Source organism: Tachypleus tridentatus, chromosome 6 (assembly GCF_004210375.1).
Source record: "Tachypleus tridentatus isolate NWPU-2018 chromosome 6, ASM421037v1, whole genome shotgun sequence".
NCBI lineage: Eukaryota > Metazoa > Arthropoda > Merostomata > Xiphosura > Limulidae > Tachypleus > Tachypleus tridentatus.
Window position 1 is genome coordinate 46,635,984 of NC_134830.1, and position 19,867 is coordinate 46,655,850.

The 19,867-nt window shown below is 33.7% G+C and overlaps 1 protein-coding gene across 2 annotated transcripts in view; it reads right to left on the minus strand.

The window, feature by feature from the left end:
- Positions 1–1,193: 1,193 nt before the first annotated feature.
- Positions 1,194–19,867, minus strand: part of LOC143252397 (uncharacterized) — a 239,930-nt gene continuing 221,256 nt past the window's right edge. The window contains exons 4-5 of one of the 2 annotated variants that reach the window (XM_076504442.1): positions 4,739–4,812; positions 1,194–1,832 (exon numbers count right to left, since the gene is read on the minus strand). In XM_076504442.1, coding sequence (XP_076360557.1) covers positions 4,750–4,812 — 63 coding nt within the window. In that variant the 3' untranslated portion in view covers positions 1,194–1,832; positions 4,739–4,749. Of the gene's footprint in view, positions 1,837–4,738; positions 4,813–19,867 lie in introns of both variants that reach the window. The other variant, XM_076504441.1, reaches the window with a different exon arrangement.

Sequence of the window (19,867 nt, forward strand, 5' to 3'; positions counted from 1 at the left end):
TGTTGAGCACGATTTTTTAGCAAGTCGAAAATCCATTTACATTGAAATATAAAACGCCAGTAGAATACTGGCTTAGGTTATTGTTTGTTTTATCATTTTTCATCATGATCTGTACGTCTATTCAAATGTCAAATTGAATTTGATCAGAACTAAGTTGAACGCTACACATACAGAAGCACGTGTGTTTGTTTGTTTTAAATTTCGCACAAAGCTACTCGAGGGCTATCTGTGCTAGCCGTCCCTAATTTAGCAGTGTAAGACTAGAGGGAAGGCAGCTAGTCATTACCACCCATCGCCAACTCTTGGGCTACTCTTTTACCAACGAATAGTGGGATTAACCGTCTCATTATAACGCCCCCACGGCTGAAAGGGCGAGCATGTTTGTTGCGACCGGGATTCGAACCCGCGACTCTCGGATTACGAGTCGAAAGCACGTGTGACCTCATACAATCAGAACATATTTGATAGTTGAATAATTAAGGAAATTATCATTTCTTATCCTGATTATTAACTATTTCATATCCAAAGTATATTTATAATGAACTGCTCAAAATTTAGCCTTCATTTTGTCTTTATCGTCACATATTTTTATCATAATACACGAACTATTATATGAAAAAAAAAACACTTTCAATAAAAAGGTGTCCCACACTATTGCCGATTATACTTCGCTTTATTTAATTAACCCGTTTAAGTTTCTTAATTACAGGGGTAAAGTTTCAAAGTGATATATTTATATCAAAGTTTGTTATTTTTCTTAATAATCCCTAAAACAAAATAATTGTTGATAATTTGCTTCACCAGTCACTTCTAGATAAAAATTCAAAACATAATGCATCATCTTAACATAAAAAAGTTTTAAATGTTTAAAAATGATCCTAGAGTTCAAAAACAATTTCAAATTAATTCAGCACTCGTTTTAACGTTAAAATACCTAGAGATATTTCTCATATGTATCTTTATAATTCAAACAAGGTAGGAACTATTTTATCAGTTGTTCATCACTTCAGTGAAACCTGTGTTTACATATATTCACATCATGACTAGTGTTCATTATTCACGGGCTTGTGTATTGTGAAGCACGTGATTAGAAAATATTTATACTCTCCAACTACTAGTAAAGTAAGATACAGTTACACGTGTGGTAGAGAATAAAAAAACAAATAATATCTTAATTTGTATTTCTTTATTTTGAAAAGTATTTCCAATCCAGAAATTCCTACAAGTCAAGTGTTCCGCACGTGCATATAAGGTTTGAAATAAACAGTTTTGCATCATTTTCCAATAATTTGTTTATCGTAAGTGACTTTGTCTGTCGATAGGGGCATGCCCCTCCAGAATTGTAGTGTCTTTAACTTTTTCTAACTTATTGTACAGTCCCTACTAAAGAGCTATGTCTCTTAGCACTTTAAACCGACGCACTGTGATATTCATACACCTTGAACATAAGCTGTTGGTATTCTTGAGTTAGCGCATTTTGGGGTCTACGACATCTGTATGTTGGTGATGCATTCTTCTTCTTTAGGGCATCACTGTTCCACAATCTTATGCAGTGATGACTTCATCTACGTTAAAAACTATGGTCCTTGTAGTTTCCAAGAAGATTATTCTAACGATCATATTTAGAAACATCTTGAATGGTCATCGTGGGCCTTCTTGTCATCTCCATCACAAACAATTCCTCCTGTTTTCTGTGAAGATAGAGTGCGTGCTGATATTTTTTTCTTTGAGCCGAAAGCACTCGGCATCAAAGCAGGTAAGTCACTAACCTTCGTCCAGTTGTATTAGCGTTCCCATGACATAATGGCGGGATGTAACATCGTTCTCGAGTTCTAACTTTAAAAAACCAAAATCTGGGTTAGTCCTAGCCAATTTGTTATACATATACAGTACTGTGCAAAAGTGTTATGACAAGAGAATGTTTTGTCATTATTTCCATTTTATGGTACTAATTCTTCCATACCATTACAGAATGTCAATTTTAACATTATGGTAATACTTCATTGATCCATGTTGACAACTGAATAAGCCAGGGTTTGAATACTTACCATTCTTTAGAATTACCATATACTTGTAACAAAGGAATGTCATAAAGAGTATATTTAAATGAACATACTAATCAAATTTGGGGTTTGAAGTAACTGTCATGGTAACCCATAAACTGTCTTAACCATATAGAAAGAAGCTTGAAAGGAGCAAACTTATGGTACCGGTATATGCTAGAAGAAATCAGTTTAATAGCACTCCACAAATAAATCTTGATAAAACAGTGTTTAACACTATATATTAAGTTTTATTATCATGCCACGACCCAAAAAGCGTAGAGTATTGTCAATAGAGCATAGAATTCGCATAAAAGCTGTACATAATGCTGGTTGGACTCTTCCACAAATTGCTGCACACTTGAAATACTCTCCAAAAACTGTCAAGTACACTATAAATCGTGAGATCCAGGAAATAAAATTTGAAAATAGGAAAGGAAGGGGCAGAATACCTAAATTCAATGATACTGATGTTAAGTATCTTTGTTTATGCAGCCAACGACACAGAAGGAAAGCTATCACTGATATCAAACATGAGATAAGTGACCATGTTGCAAATGACAAGAAAGTGTTCAGATTTACAGTATCAAGAAGACTAAACAAGAATGAAATGAATATTTGGTCGTTTAGTACTTTAAAAATCTTTACTTCAATCTTCAAATATTGTTAAGAGAGTGAAATTTGCTAAAAGTACAAAAATTGAACTGTTGATGATTGGAAAACAGTGTTATAGACAAATGAGTTCAAGTTTGAAATATTTAGTTCAAATCGCAGATTGTACATCCGTTGAAAGAAAGGTGAAAGATACACCCTTGTGCAAATTAATTGAAACAAATGGTCATTTTACAATATTTTCAGCATGGCGGCCGGTGTAGGCTCGCTAGACTCGCTGATTTCCTTTAATTGTCATTTTTTCATACAGACGGCTTCATTAGCTGTGTTTTGCAGTACGGCCAATTTATTTTTGGGATATATGACGAAATTTTGAGGAATATTACGTCATTCAAAATTGCGTTAGAATTTAGAATCGTGAATAAAGGTGCTGGACTGGCCTGGAAACTCTCCGGACTTAAATTTTATTGAAAATCTTTGGGCGATTTGTAGAGAAAGACTTCGGGGAAAAGACTGTACTACGAAAGATAAGCTAATTGAGGCCATAATTGAGGTGTGGTACCGCGATCCAAAAATTAGTAAAGATTGCAGTCAACTCGTGGACCCGATGCCAAAGCGGATTAATAATCTTCTGAAAATTAAAGGCGGTCATATCATGTATTAATTTGTGAGTAATTTGTGGATTCTCAGAAATAAAACGCAAAAAATTGAAAAAATCGTAATTTTCCGTCTTGTTTCAATTAATTTGCACAAGGATGTACTTACGTCAATGCATATCACCGACCAGGAAGCATGGGAGAGGCAATGTGATTAAAGGTTGTTTTTCTGCTAAAGCAACAGGAGATCTTTGCAAAATAGATAGAATAATAGACCAGTGCAAGTACCATCAGATACTGATCTATCGTGGCTTGTGTATTATTAATAAAGGATTATACTAATAAGAAGATAATGACCCCAAACACTCATCCAACAGATGCAGTAATTACTCAGTTAAGGAAGAAACTGCTGGGGTCGTTAAAATTATGCAATGACCACCACAGAGACCTGATTTCAACCAAATTGAACAGATCTGGGATTTGATAAATGAAAAACTTGACAAATCAAAAGTTGTTTCCAAATAAACTTTATGGGAGTGTATTAGAGACGTTTGAAGTAGAATCCCGCATGGATTAAATATGTTGCAACAATGCCTGAAAGTCTGTCTGAAGTTATTGAAGCAAAAGGGTACACACAAAATAGTAACTCTTTGCTGAGCTCCAACACTTCCACTGAATTTCTCTTATACTAAATATGAAGTTTAATACAATTTTGATGTTTCATCTGAGATTTACCTTCCAATGTTCTTTGAAAATAGCCTGAATACTTTGTATAACATCATTTTATTATACATACTTGCCATAAATTTAATATTGAATAAACACTATTACAGAAATAACATAACAACATAAGGCCATGCGTATAATTTCAATTCAATCAGAGTGACACAGTCAACAATTTCCTGGTAATAAGAAGTCTGAAGGCTTAAAAAACTTAATACCACTCGTCGTCAGAGCGAAGATAGTCCAATATGTAACTTTGCACTTAACAACAAACGCACAGTTGTGTAATTCTAGTTTGGAGCTGAATGAGACAACATAATATTTTTTCTATAACAAAGTTAGTTTTAAAGCGATTTATTTTTAAGCCCTTTAAAAAATATTAAGTCTATGTTTAGCAATTAACTAGCAACACCTCTTAGAGAAAGGCGACTGTGTTTTCATCAATAAAACAAATTCTAACATAAAGAATCTGAATATACTATAAGCAACTATTAAACTGTTTGTTTTAAATACTTATTTGTTAACTTTAGCGTAATGAGTTCTTGGGCTTACCGCTGAGCCAATAGGAAGCCCCACCGCATGATTAATACGAGTCATTTAAAAATATATTTTGAAATATAAAAATATTTCCTTCTCGCACAATCGACTTAATATAAAAAGTTACTGGTATATATTGACAACGCTGTAATTACATCACTTTCTGGCTATTCATTGAAAATTGTGTAAAATTCGATGAATTTTCAACTTATATCACTTTCTACTCACTAATATTCTCACTAGATGGCTCCCTCTTCTACCTCGCTCACCAGGGGAACGCCGTCGGTATTTTCCTCTGTGATCTATAGAATGAATAATATTCATTTTACACAAAAAGGTAGCTATTATTACATTCAATGCTTTTATCAGATTTTGTTTCTTTATTTAATTTTTGTGCATTGTAAGAGTTTGTTTTTGAATTTCACTCCATGCCACATGAAGGCCATCTGCGTTAGCCGTCCCTAATTTAGCAGTATAAGACTAGAGGGAAGGCAGCTAGTCCTCATCACCCATCGCTAACTCTTAGGTTACTCTTTTACCGACGAATAATGGGATTGATCGTCGCATTATAACGTCTTCACAGCTTAGGGAGAAAGCATATTTGGTTGGACCGGGATTCAAACCCGCGACCCTCAGATTAAGAGTCGAGCGCCTCTAACCAGCTAGCCATGTCGGTACGACTGTCGAGTTTACGAAGTAGATTTTTCTCTGGTTTTCTTTATTTGTTCTTAACCACAAAGCTATTAAATAAGCTATATGATATGATAGCTTCGCGCAAAATTTAAAACAAAAACTAAAACTCGACATTTACAGCAGAATGCCCTGTTCTATTGAATCATTTGACGATTCGACAATTAAAGAATAGTATAATCTAATATGAATTCAAACGAAAAACTTAGTTTGTTAATTCATTTATTTCTGCTATTGATTTTTCAACCGTATTCTATATATTTTTGTAATTTTTTTCAGAAAAGAGAATTGTCGATTACCTCACCATCTCTCTCAATCACTCCTTATGTTTTAAATGCGACAATTATATTTTTAATGGCCACAACTAAAAAACCTAAGGTGTCTCAGAACCTTCAGTGTTCTCTATAGTTTTCAAAACAAGTAAATTTAATATTATTGTTTGGTAAATAGTGTTTCACGCTTCTCTTTTTTAACTTTCATTTTCGGAAGTCTTCGCACCATTCACACGTTTAGACTTGGTATAACGTCGTGGCAATCTTCAGGTCGCAGGATCAAAATCTTTCTCAAAACTTGCTCGCCCTTTCAGGGATGGAAGTGTTATGATGTAACGTTCAATCCTAAACCCATTTACCTGATTTATCAGTATCACATTTATCTGATAAATAATTATCCATGAGTTGGCAATGAGTGATGTTAACTGGCTGCGTTCTATTTACTCTATCGATTCAAAATCAAAGATGGCTAGCCTTATAGTAGCTTTGCGCTAAAAGTCAACAAACAAACAGGTCTTCTTTTTCTACACTATCTGGAGATAGACTTGTTTGTATTACTTTTAAAAAATCATCTATAACAGTATAGTATTTTTTTCTTTTTATTATACAATTTGGGTTATTAGCCGGGTGAGGCGACAACGAAAGTATGTATACACTGAGAGCTTAGAAAATCGCACACTGAAGCCATTTTCTTGATGAAATGCAAATATAGTAAATCTAGGCGATTAAGGCTTGAAAACGGGTGTACAAGAAAGTGTACATAGCAGACTCAAGTTTCGATAGAGAACGCTGGTCTTTTATGCGGTGTAGATTCATTTCAATAATTACTCCGCGCCAGAAGACGGATGAAACTTGCTATAATACGTCATTTCACAAGCTTAACTGACTTAGAAAAATGAATCTTAAGACCTGAGAATTCCAGACTTTTATTGTATTCTTCAAAAGTAAATTATCTCAAAACCCGATTTTCCACCTCGAAAAGAAGGTATGAATGAGACCTGATATACTGGAAGAATTAAGAGACGGTATAAATGAGACCTGATATACTGGAAGAATTAAGAGACGGTATGAATGAGACCTGATATACTGGAAGAATTAAGAGACGGTATGAATGAGACCTGATATACTGGAAGAATTAAGAGACGGTATGAATGAGACCTGATATACTGGAAGAATTAAGAGACGGTATGAATGAGACCTGATATACTGGAAGAATTAAGAGACGGTATGAATGAGACCTGATATACTGGAAGAATTAAGAGACGGTATGAATGAGACCTGATATACTGGAAGAATTAAGAGACGGTATGAATGAGACCTGATATACTGAAAGAATTAAAATATGGTTAGCAAGTTCTTACGAGGTAGAATCTGTCGAGAGCGTATCAAGACTTATCAAATTTTATAAAATGTAGTTCAGACATAAAGTATTTAGCCCACATGGTATGTATAGTAAAATACTAATCTGCGAGTAATTTCTACACACTGATATCTCAAATCCATAAATTGCAACAGAATAGTCCGGAAAGATAGCTGTTTGTTTCTTTTTTAGAGCAAAGCCATCTTGAGCTATCTGCTATGGCCTCCACAGGGAAATAAAATCAAATGATTTTAATATAGGCTATATTTTAGAGAAGTAAGGGTACCATACAATGACAGGCTTAGTACGTAATACTATAAAGGAAGGCATAGACCACCCTCTTCCACCATTTTGAGTCATACTACATACAGAACCCGCTCGTCTGTTACGCACATCATTTTGTTTGGAGTTGGTTTCAAGGATTTTGTGACTATTCTACTTATTCAGTTGGGCTTTCATGTGCTTATTAAAACGGGCAAATTTAAATGTCTACATAATTATTTTAACCCGATTGTAAATTCTTCAATCAAATTTCACTAAAATCGTTTCTTTGCAACAACTCGTGACACAAAACTCTTCCTTCCTTTCAATATATACATGTGCGTGCGTGCGTGCGTGTATGTGAATATAGATTATCAAAATTAGTCCGCCACCTATTTTCTCCTTACATAAACAGGCGAGTATTCCAACGCTTCTTTACAAAGCACCAGGTTCGATTAAGTTCTATAATTACTTTTAATGGACTATTGATATAATGCGATATTTTTTTACATCTTATCTTGAGGGAGGCGGGGAGTTCAAATGCTCTTGAATATTTTCGTGAAATGAGAATAATAACTACTGTAAAAAGTTTAAATAAAAAATATGGAATATGAATGTGTTTGTATGTGTGTGTTTTGTTACAGCAAAGCCACATCAGACTATCTGCTGTGCTCGCTGAAGGTAATCGAACCCCTGATTTTAGTGTTGTAAATCCGAAAACTTACCGCTGTCCCACCAAAGGGCAGAAAGTATGAATGGGAGTACTGAAAAGTCAGGATAAATGGTCGGATAACATCACAACACTTGTATTGTTTTACATGTTACAACTTTAAAATAGGTGTGACCATCGTTACAACAGTTCCTACTTCGTATGCTTTTTTTGTAACTTGGTAATTGTTCAAACTAAATGAAAGGTGTATGTTGCTAATTTTTTTCTGTTGTAAACTTTTTTGCAATAAACAAGTACAGATACAGGTATGTAATCAAAGTATGACACCCTAACCAAATGCATGACATTATGATGGGATGTATGGTGTCGGAAGTGAGACAGGAAGCTCCAGTAGTTATACTTTGCTTCTGGGGGACATTGAGACTGCACCTTGTCAAAAACCACCAAGTGTTTTAATGTTATCCCGCCCATTCCTGTCTTATTTCCTTACTTTTCGGTAATCCCATTCCTACTTTCTTCACTCGTCTTAAAGCTTTTGTTGGTGCTATGTTCCCAGAGTGAGTGGTTATAGGCATATTTTTCTCGTAGCTTTTCTTAAAGCTACCTCTCGACATTTTCTAGCTTTTGCTAATATATTTGCTATAGTTTTTCTTCCATATATCCAGGGTGACAGCCTTTTGTTTGGCTGGATTAATAGCTAAGAGTTGTTTCGTATATTCAGCATTATTGTTTCTAACCTTATCTCTATTCTTGCAGTAATACTCTCTTCGTAGGGAGAAAGATTTCTCAAGGTTATGAACATAAGATTTTAGTTACCACCTTGATCTAGAGGAGTTGTGTAGTTCACATTTTTTATTCTAACTGATACAGTTGTAGGCTAATCATGTAGCGCGTGTCCGTAAGCAATTCTGCACCCGCACGTGGTATGAGAGTGGATTGTAATTTGGCAACTCACAGAGTGTGCTCGTAATCATAGGTCATGACTACTAGTTTATTGTAGTGTTGAAAATGGTTATTGTTATTACCAAGGTTATATGTAAAACTTTAAAAAAAGGTTTTTGGTCCAAGTAGAGTAATTCAATCAACTAGATTTGCATGAGAAGAAAGCAGTGAAGAGAGAGAGCTAAGCCTTTCAAACAACATTATTCAGTCAGTCAGTAAGACTGAAAAAATCTGATTTTATGAAATTTTTATGTTTACTCTATCGACTTTCTTACATGCTTTAGTGGCTTGTTGCCTGCAGTTGGTTTGTTTACTACTCAACAGTGTGTGAAAAGTGCTTATAAAATTATGTTCACATGCTGTTTGCAGCACGTTTGAGATTTTCATTTGTATTGCACATCTGGCCCATTTCTAATATAAGTACTACCGTACCTATGATATGCAAATTCAAGTTTTCATACTGGTAAGATATTTGTTTCATTTTATTCCTTAAAATACTTAATACCAAAGTCTGTTAATAGGTCGTTGAATCAAGAAATATGGATAAGTATCGTATCATCATGTCCACTATATTTGTATATAAATATGTATATATTTGGATAAGTGTCACATCCCCATGAATACTGTACTTATATATAAATATACACAAGACTGGATAAGTGTCATTCCATCAGTATTATTTTACATTAACAGCAGACGATATTCTGTCGCTAGTTCTTTCTGCATGTCTAGTTTTTATTTACACACTGATCTTTACCAAGTTGCTTGCTGTCTTGGTATAGTAAGCTACTCCTTTGTTTTCAATTTTGACAAAAACACTTTCAGTTCATCAGTATGATCACATTCTTCATTATCAGTTTCATTTTATATGAAGTTCTAATAATATCAACTTTTACCAACACATAAATAAATTTAATTTTCATTATTCGATACCATATAGTCTTCTCTACCAAGTTCATAGTACTCTCCAAGACTACCAATAATAGTTTTAAATATCACGTGTTTGGCCCCGAAGTTCATATTATTTGTTGCATAATTATTGAAAAAGAGAAACATAAGAAGGCTGTAGCTAGAATACGTTTCACACTACAAATGTTAGCCTTTTACACATGCATAATGTAATAAGAAAGATGACTCAATATAGTACAATATGAAAGATAATCCAGTACTGTGCAATGAGAAAGAAAGCCCAGTGTGGTGCAATAAGAAATATAATCCAGTACAGTGCAATAAGAAAGGTGGCTCAATAGAGTACAATAAGAAAGATGACACAATATAACACAATAAGAAATATAATTCAGTACTGTGCAATGAGAAAGAAAGCCCAGTGTGGTGCAATAAGAAAGATGACTCAGTACCATATAATCAAAAAGATAAGTTAATATGAGGTAAAAAAAAAGGTGACTCAGTTAATCTTTATTATTGTTAACCAGTTAGGTTATTACTTCAACGTTAACCATTTGTGAAGTATTCCAGTTCTTCTTCTGGAATTAAACATTTTAAGCGTTTTATAACCTTGCATATGCTTATGATGGAGAATATACATTTAAACGGTTTTGTTCTAATAGTTAAACTTAACCGTTATATATACATTTCTTTTACAGTTTCTCTTTCAGTCTTAATGTTTATTGATGTGCGTTTTTAATCAGCTTCAAAACTGTGATAACTAAACATACCTGCTAATCATATTAAGTATAGTACTCATGAAGAACCTTGTACCTGCACATAAATATATACTCCAAGGAGTGCCACAAAATAATAATAAAATTTGCTCGAGATTTCTGAGAGAGGTTTTTAACTACTACACAAAACTCTCGATCTACTGGTTTGTTTAAAAGTCGGATAATTATCCCTCGGGGCAGAGTTGGCTCTCACGTTCAGCACGTGTAATCAACCCACAGCGATAAAACACCAAGATTCCGAACACAGAACGACAGGTCTCAGTAATGCAGTGCTGGGTAGCCTGCGTTTGGTCAGATAACACAGGAACAATTTCTGGAAGAAAGAGTCCGAAAAGTGATTCATTCTCTCAACTGCTCCTTCCAGCCAATCAGAATCTGACTACTTAGCGTCATTTCTAAACATTAGCTGTAACGTTTTTCTTTTCCTGACTGATTAACTCTTAATTTCTGTCACCCTTATGGGACATTCTTTTTTATTGTTTTCCTTTCCAACAATCATTCCATTTGCTTACTGCCTTATCTACGTGACTTACTTTAATTAATACAATAATTATTTTTCTTTCAATTTTCTTTATTAGTCTCGCACATTTATTTGTACTTGCTAGTTTTATAATTTATATTTCTACATTCATGGAAGCGTTAAGAAGCCTTTCCATCCAGTCTCCTTTTAATATTAACAACAATCAATAACAGATGGCTCTACATCTTACATGTATGACCTAAATCTGTTCTCTGATTTTTAAATTTGTTGGTAGTAAAATCAAGCAATTTTCTAATAAGCTTTAAAAATCGCACTGTTTCAGTCAAATTCCAGAATTTACAAGACAAATTTATTTTTCGTATTGAATATTACTGAATTTCATAAAAAATTAAATTGTGTGTTGTTTTTTTTTCTGATACATTCTCCACAGTGAAAGTTTACGGTACGCTAGATCTAACTTGTGTGTTTGAGCCAACTCAAAACACAGGCGTTGCTCATATGAGAATGTGAGTGGTGTGACAGCAGCATTAACGTAAACCTCTAATGGTGTCTACGAAACACTTTTATTCTTTGATTACGAATATATTTGGATCCAGAGAGTTATTATTTTGTTTGTTGGGTTTCTAACAAAACTATTCGTGAACCGTTCCTATTTTTGAAGTGACACACTAAATGGAAGTCAGTTACTCAACATCATTCATTGCCAACTCTTGAACTACCCTACACCAAACCAATAAAAAGTGGAATTGACCATAAGATTAAATCGCACCCAAGTACGAACATTCGAACCGCGAATTCAAGTACCCTAACCACTCGGTGTCGTTAGTTTGTGAAAAAGTTAGTTACAGAATATGTTACCCTTGGTGTATTAAGACAGCTCTTGAATATAATTTAATTTATTGAGAAAATTGTTACTAGTTTGTAGGCAAGATTATAGTAAAACATCACAACAAATCCGCCATTCTTATTCCTTTATTAACAAATTCAGTACAAATTTTCTACAGGAAAAATGTAATAGGCAGGCTAATACGAAAGTGCTAAAATATATTTGTAGTGTCACTGCTGTATTTTATCACGTCGACAGTTTAAAAGGCTTAACGCTCCTGCGACGTCGATGTTATACTACAGTTGTTTCTTTAAGTAAAACGAAAACCAAATAAATACAGCTGCAACGCTATAAAACTGAAAATGGAAATAGATTGTTAAAATTGCTTCATATTCCAGAAAGTATTTCGAATAATTTCTACTGAAAATAAAAGTATACAAAAATAAAAATAAAGCCTATCAAAATGAACATACTTTTATAGTAACTATTGTCTCATGCATGCCTGACACGATTAATATTTCAAAACGTGTGCGTAATATATTGAATATAAATAATATTTTGTTCAACCACGTCACTAACAAGTAAGTATACGTATAAAGTTACACATTCTCTTAATGTAACAGAGATGTAATTATAAAGTATGATCAGAGACTCAATGATCAGAACCATGAAAACAGAATAGGTCCTGGTGCTTGTTCGTTTGTAACTTAATAACTCGTGATTTACATGTGCCTTATTACAACCTATGTGTAGAAGTTCCATTTAATATTCTATGGAGTTTAGATATGTGTTTAGAGTCTTTGCTGTATGTCAGATGTCACGTGATAAGTAGCACCACCTTGTTATTTGACACTTCATAAGTGAAGCATTGTTTGATTTTCTTCAGCGTCCCTAGGAGTATAAGACAACCTCCCTTAGCCATCTCAGGACCTAGAGCTATTTAAATAAGGTTCATTTAAGAACTGTCAGCTCAGGAAATTGCTTAATTAAGTTCAGTGATCAAAGATTGAATTTCCTAGTCTAAGTCACACCTACTCTCGCACTAAGTGACTGCTTTTATGACTTTACTGAATGATATCCCCAAAAAGAAAAAAAAGTTTGCAAACGAACGTAAAATTAATGAAGTTCGACAGACTCATGAAGTGACCTATAGTAGGATAGAAGTTATCGATACTTTAAACAAAATATCGCTATTCTTGGTTATTTGTCGTGAGAAAAATAAATGTCTGCAACGAATAGAATACCATACAATGTATAAAATGCTGTATTCTATATTTACAATAGGATTCCACACAGTTTATAAGATGCTGTATTCTATATTTACAATAGGATTCCACACAGTTTATAAGATGCTGTATTCTATATTTACAACAGGATTCCACACAGTTTATAAAATGCTGTATTCTATATTTACAATAGGATTCTACACAGTTTATAAGATGCTGTATTCTATATTTACAATAGGATTCCACACAGTTTATAAGATGCTGTATTCTATATTTACAATAGGATTCTACACAGTTTATAAGATGCTGTATTCTATATTTACAATAGGATTCCACATAGTTTATAAAATGCTGTATTCTATATTTACAATAGGATTCCACACAGTTTATACGATGCTGTATTCTATATTTACAATAGGATTCCACACAGTTTATAAGATGCTGTATTCTATATTTACAATAGGATTCCACACAGTTTATAAGATGGTGTATTCTATATTTACAATACGATTCCACACAGTTTATAAGATGCTGTATTCTATATTTACAATACGATTCCACACCGTTTACAAGATGCTGTATTCTATATTTACAATAGGATTCCACAGAGTTTATACGATGCTGTATTCTATATTTACAATAGGATTCCACATGGTTTACAAGATGCTATATTCTATATTTACAATAGGATTACACACAGTTTATACGATGCTATATTCTATATTTACAATAGGATTCCACACAGTTTATACGATGCTGTATTCTATATTTACAATAGGATTCCACACAGTTTATACGATGCTGTATTCTATATTTACAGTTCTTGTCTTAAGACGATCGCACTACCCATCTCAAAACCTAGAGTTATTTAAATAAGGTTCGCGTATGCATTTACAGCTCAGAAAATTGCTTAATTAAGTGCAGTGATCAAAGGTTGAATTTCCTATAATTTTATAATGTTGACTTCTAAGTTTAAGCTATTTTACACACCAGATTGTTTGTGTATCAAGAAATATGTTGGTTTCACGGTACCTCAAAACATTAGATTCACAGAAAATGTGTTAAGAAAACTACCATCGATACTTGAATTAATCTCACTAATTACTGTTTACAAAGAAAAGCAGCGACTTCATCAAGTTGTTTGGGCCAGTTCTTTACGCTGGCTGTTGTAACACGATAAAACATAAAATTATTCCATAAAGTACATTATTTGTACCTTGTTGATATGAACTATCTTTTGTAAGATGAAAAAATATAAAATCACTTAATATAATACAATATTTTTACCTGGTTGATATGAACTGTCTTTTGTAACACGAGAAAACATAAACTCATTTGACATAATACAGTATTTCTACCTCGTTCGTAGGAACTGTCTCTTATAACACGAGAAACATATAATTATTCGGTATAATACAAAATTTGTAACACTAAAAAAATACAAAGTAACTTAATATAATACAATATTTGCGTCTGGCTGATAGAAACTGTCTTTTATACCACAAGTCTCCCAGTAGCACAGCTAGAAACCGGGTTTCAATACCCGTGGTAGGTAGAGCATAGATAGCCATTGTGTAGCTTTGTACTTACTTACAAACAAACAATTGTAACACGAAAAATATAAAATTACTCAAAATGATGTACTTTATATCTAATTGGTAGGAACTGTATAAAAACAAGTCGGTAATCTGAAAGGCAGACTAATAAGAAAGGGTAAAGTGGGAAAACAGCAACCAAAACATGGATTGTCCTTGAAACTAAGCTAATTTTGGGATCAAAGCCAGAGAAATAGTTTCTACACCATCACATGTAAGATCAGATGTCTTACTTTCGAAACAAAAAACACTTCAAAACCTTGATTAAAAAACATTTATTTTAGTGCTTACACATTTTATTTTAAACTGTAGTGTTTCACTATTAGCCGTTCTGGGGCCATATTCTTAAAAAGTGCGAAATATTAATTCCTTTGAACAACAAGTATTAATTTGCATAAGAAACTAATTTACCAGAAAATAAATAAACTCAAAAGATATCACATATACCAAAAATGTCAAAATAATTCAAATTAAAGAAACATTTGTAAAACACATTTAAAATGTTTGATGCAAGCTTGATAAATTATTGTATTTGTAAAAAAAAGGGAAGTATAACTAAAAGTAGTTAGTGAAATTTGAAATCATTACTAAAATATAAATAGTTCTGTAGCTATTAACTATTTTCTTTTTTCCCATCCTTTTCCACAACACATTCACCGGAGCCCTACTGTTGATTCAACAACCTAGGAATGTTAGTGGAAATGCTGATTGAAGGTTTTTTTTCTCGATGGACGTGATGGCACTTGGTATTTGTCCTGATTCTTTCACAGTAAACAAGGAGTAGTGTTAAGAATTTTGGCCAACTTTCCTCTCCCCTGGGGGCCTACAAATCTATCGTTGGCTACATCTTAAGTTGACGGAAGTAGAATGATCCCTGGAGCAGTTGCTAAACAGATTGAAAGTTCCGGGTGGTGAGAGAAAGGAGAAAAGACGTCCCTGAAACTAGAATCCTGAAAAATAGTGCCTTTTCTTTTGCCAAGTTAACTTAATGGAAAGGCTACTTGCTAGATTTGTCAATGTAACATTGTGTTGGAATGTTTGCTTTCAGTTTTCAGTACACAACTTTATTTAAATACAAAATAGTTATTACCCCGTACCTTCTCACAGAGCCTCAAGAATATGTACTTATAACTAGATAATACAGAAAGAAACAAGCAAATAAAATAACAGAATTATTAATTATCGCATTAAAAGTAATTTGATGAAATGCAATGATTTCTTAGCATAAACGTAACACTGCTGATCTTGTACCTAAAAATCAATTTTAACTCTCACTGAACCCAACTGTTATACAGTTTAACTCCATTATTGTTTAGATGTATTACAATGTTTTTAGAATTTAACATCATAAAGTGGTTCTACAAAATATTCAACTGAAGATCATATTTCAGACTTCTTCCCCAAATATTATATAGCGAAATATAATATCGATGATGATAAAAAGGAAACCTTTACCTTTTCAAAGCAAAGATGCATCAGTAATGATGTGACACGTCAGTAAATGTAAAATCCCTCAACGTAAACAGAAACGAAATATCAAAATTTCACCTCTTTGAAAGCAGACTAATTCTGGTAAAATAAGGCAGAGGAAGTTAGATGTAACCAATCACTCTTCTTAATTGTTTTAATTCAGATAACTTGTAATACTTCATTAAAATATCTTACCATAGGGGTTATTATTAAAGACAGCAGAAACAATTCATGCTTTTACAGAACACGAGGCAGTTTTTGTAGCACAGTACAAATGTAAATATCTCAAAGATATGTTGAAGTGTGTAGTATTAAAAACATCTCCATGATGTTACAACTTTCAATGATCAGTGAAGACGGTCAAAATCATCTACAGGACATTAAGACACTTAAAAGGTATCAAATCCTTCCACTCTCTTTGTTAACCTGAAGATGACCTAAGAAGGTCGAAACATTGTTCTCTGCTTTATTAGTAAAAGTGTTAATACCCATACCAGGCATCCTGTAAACTAAAAACTATAAAAATTAAGAACGATAGCCAAACTTTTAATTATCAAATAAAGAAAATTAAGTTATTGCAACATAACGAAAGTACTTTAGTTGGATAAGTTTTGGAAATTCTTGGAGGGCATTTAACCGTTGAAAAAGCGATGAATAAATATAATTATCTTATAGTATTGTACCAACTTCAACCATTCGTGAATGTGTGTATCTGCTTTATAACGAGCCCCTAATGGGCTGTTAATGCATATGAACTTTCTGCAGCAAGAAACTTCTTAGCGATTAATGGAATCGTTTAAAATCACCGCGTGAATGTGCGTCCTTCGTGTTGATAAACGTTTAAATATCTCAAAACAATCACAGAGTTAGTAATGTTATATAAAATACATTTGAAGAATAAGACATTCATAGATTATCCACAGTTTATAATAAAACGTAGATGGCGTATTAAAGCATCTAGCCAAGACTTACTATACTTTGTTACTTTTTCTAACATCAGAAAGATGAATCCGAAGTTGTTTGTTTTTCCTGAAACGAGAGCTTAGAAGAGAGATAAAAAAAAAAAAACAATAACAACAGAAACAGACCTTTAAGTCGTAACTTATCGCCATGAGCTCGCGATTTGAATCAATTCCAACAAAAACAAAGAAGAAAATTACCCTTTAGCATCTTGTCTTCTTGGCGTTTCCGGATCGTGCACACATGCTGCTCATATTATACGTTTTTTTTTTTCGTAGTAGAAAAAGAAAGTTCATGATATATAAAATAAAGATTTAAGAAAGACAACTTCGGTTTCTAATTATATCAAATTTGTCCAAATGTTTCTTCATGTTCGTGCTGATACATTTTTTCTATTTTAGTACCTGTCTCATCCTTTGTTGTAAAAGACACTGATAATAACTATTGGTAAGGCGAGAAACTAGTAAAACTGTTTCGATAATTTTATAATTTCTGGTTGAAGTGGGTCTCTGAACCACTTAAGATTACCGTATTTTATTTCAAAACGTAGTTTCCCACCAGTAGATAACTGTACCATGACTTGTACTAGTTTCACTTGCTTTAGTATCACCATTCTTTCTCAAACTGATTAATGAAGAAAGTTAATAAAACACACGAGTGAGTGAGAGAAGTTTTCTTTCACCATCAGTTTTTTGTTTTATGTTTCTCATTTATTTAAGGTTCGTGCAGCTTATCTGTTTAATGTGAATAGTGTTAAAGTGAAGTCAGATTTAAACATGTTGAACGAGAAGAGTCACTTCAAGATGTTAAATATTGAAGTAACAGAAGATCCAGGTGGTTCTGATTAATTGTCTGGAGTTAAGCACAAAGCTACACAATGGACTGTCTGTGTTTTGCCCACCATGGATATCGAAACCCAGTTTCTAGCAGTGAGAGTCCGTAGAGACACCGCTGTGCTCCTGAGAGGCGTTTTCATTCAAATAAATGAAACTTTAAGTCAGATCCTGAAAATGAATTCTATTGTTGTCATTATTAGTAATAGAATAAAAACAGCAAGTTATAAAAAAGTGACTGAGCCTACATCTTTCTTCCAAACTTAGACCCGCGATAGCTTAGCGTTAAACTTAATTACTTTTAACCCTAGAAATCGGGGTTCCATAGCAGCAATAGACACAGTACAGAAACCCCATTATGTAGCTATGTGCGTAAACACAAATAAATTTTCGGGTTTAAATAAGACATAATTATAATTTGAACAGAAAATACAAATACGTAAACATATGAGAACAAGCCCCCTAGTGGCACAGCCGTAGATCTGCGGAATTACAACGCTAGAAACCGGGTTTCGTCCATTGTGTAGCTTTGTACTTAACTACAAACGTGAGAATAAACGTAAGAAGAAACCTAATGTGAAAACTCCGTATTCAATATGTACTATTTGTTTTATTCGCGGCTTATAAAATTCCTGTTTTCGATTCACTGTTCCTTCAACAGCTAGTTGGTTATATGTTTATCATTTGTTTGGCTGTGATGGTAAATGTTAAGGAACAAGAAAAACAATCGCTGTTCTTGTGCACTCACAAAGGTTTTGTTTGTTTGTTTGTTTTTGAATTTCGCACAAAGCTACTCGAGGACTATCTGTGCTAGCCGTCCCTAATTTAGCAGCGTAAGACTAGAGGGAAGGCAGCTAGTCATCACCACCCACCGCCAACTCTTGGGCTACTCTTTTACCAACGAATAGTGGGATTGACCGTCACATTGTAACGCCCCCACGGCTGAAAGGGCGGGCATGTTTGGCGCGACGGGGATGCGAACCCGCGACCCTCGGATTAGGAGTCGCACGCCTTAACACGCTTGGCCGCACTCACAAAGAAAACACTTGTTTCACCGGACCTGATAAGTGCAATTAGTTTATACGTTTATCTTGACATGGTTTATTAAGTTTGGTATAAATCGTATATCCATACATTATGATACAGAAAATATTAAGTTATCCCTAGATAGATGTTTCATGAAAAGTTCTGTCTAAACCATTATTTGACAAAGCTCTGTAAGTATATGCGTCCGCTTGTAACTGATGAATTGTTATCAGGTATTGACTGCAATCATAGAGCCTTCCTGAAAGTAAAATATGCCACCACCTGGAATCCTATGTCTACTGGCACGTTAGCTAGAGTATATATAAATAAAGATTTGTTAAGGGCTATCTGTCATCTTTTGTTAAGTGTACGTATGTTACAATACTTGTATCTTCTGTTAGAGAATATTAGTTTATTTTCAGGATAATTAATTTTTTATATAAATATGGAAGGCTTAAAAATCAATATATTTGTTTTAGATAAAAGTGGTAATTTTTACCAGGTCCCAGACAAGACGTGTTATGTGCGGAACGTAAGAGAATCATTAATTATTTCCACAAATATACGTATCTGAGTAGCAATGGGGTATTTTTTTCCTTTTACACGATATATTGTATAGCTTCAAATTTGAACACACGTTCTATTGAACACAAAGTGAGTGCACTACCGACTGAACTAAGGAGCTGGTCCCTTAACGCTTCCTAGTAAGGCACTTTTTAGCTACTCAAACAACTACAATGTGTCGTGACTACTGCCAGATGCCACTGGATACTTCCATGCTTAAAATAAACAGTCTATTATTAATAATCATAAAAATGTCACACCACGTCGACTTCTGTTGTACCAGCAGAACACAAAAATGTCTTGTTACTGTGTAACACGAAGCTTTAATTATATCGGAAGTCTTATTCGGTTCCATAAATATTCCCCTTAACCCCTTTCAACTTTCATTTTAGATGATATTTTGATAACATCTAAAGTAAATCACCTTCGCAGTAGCAGCGGCGGCGCTAATAAATATTAATATCTTCAAAACAATTTTAATCCTAAACTTTAGAATAAA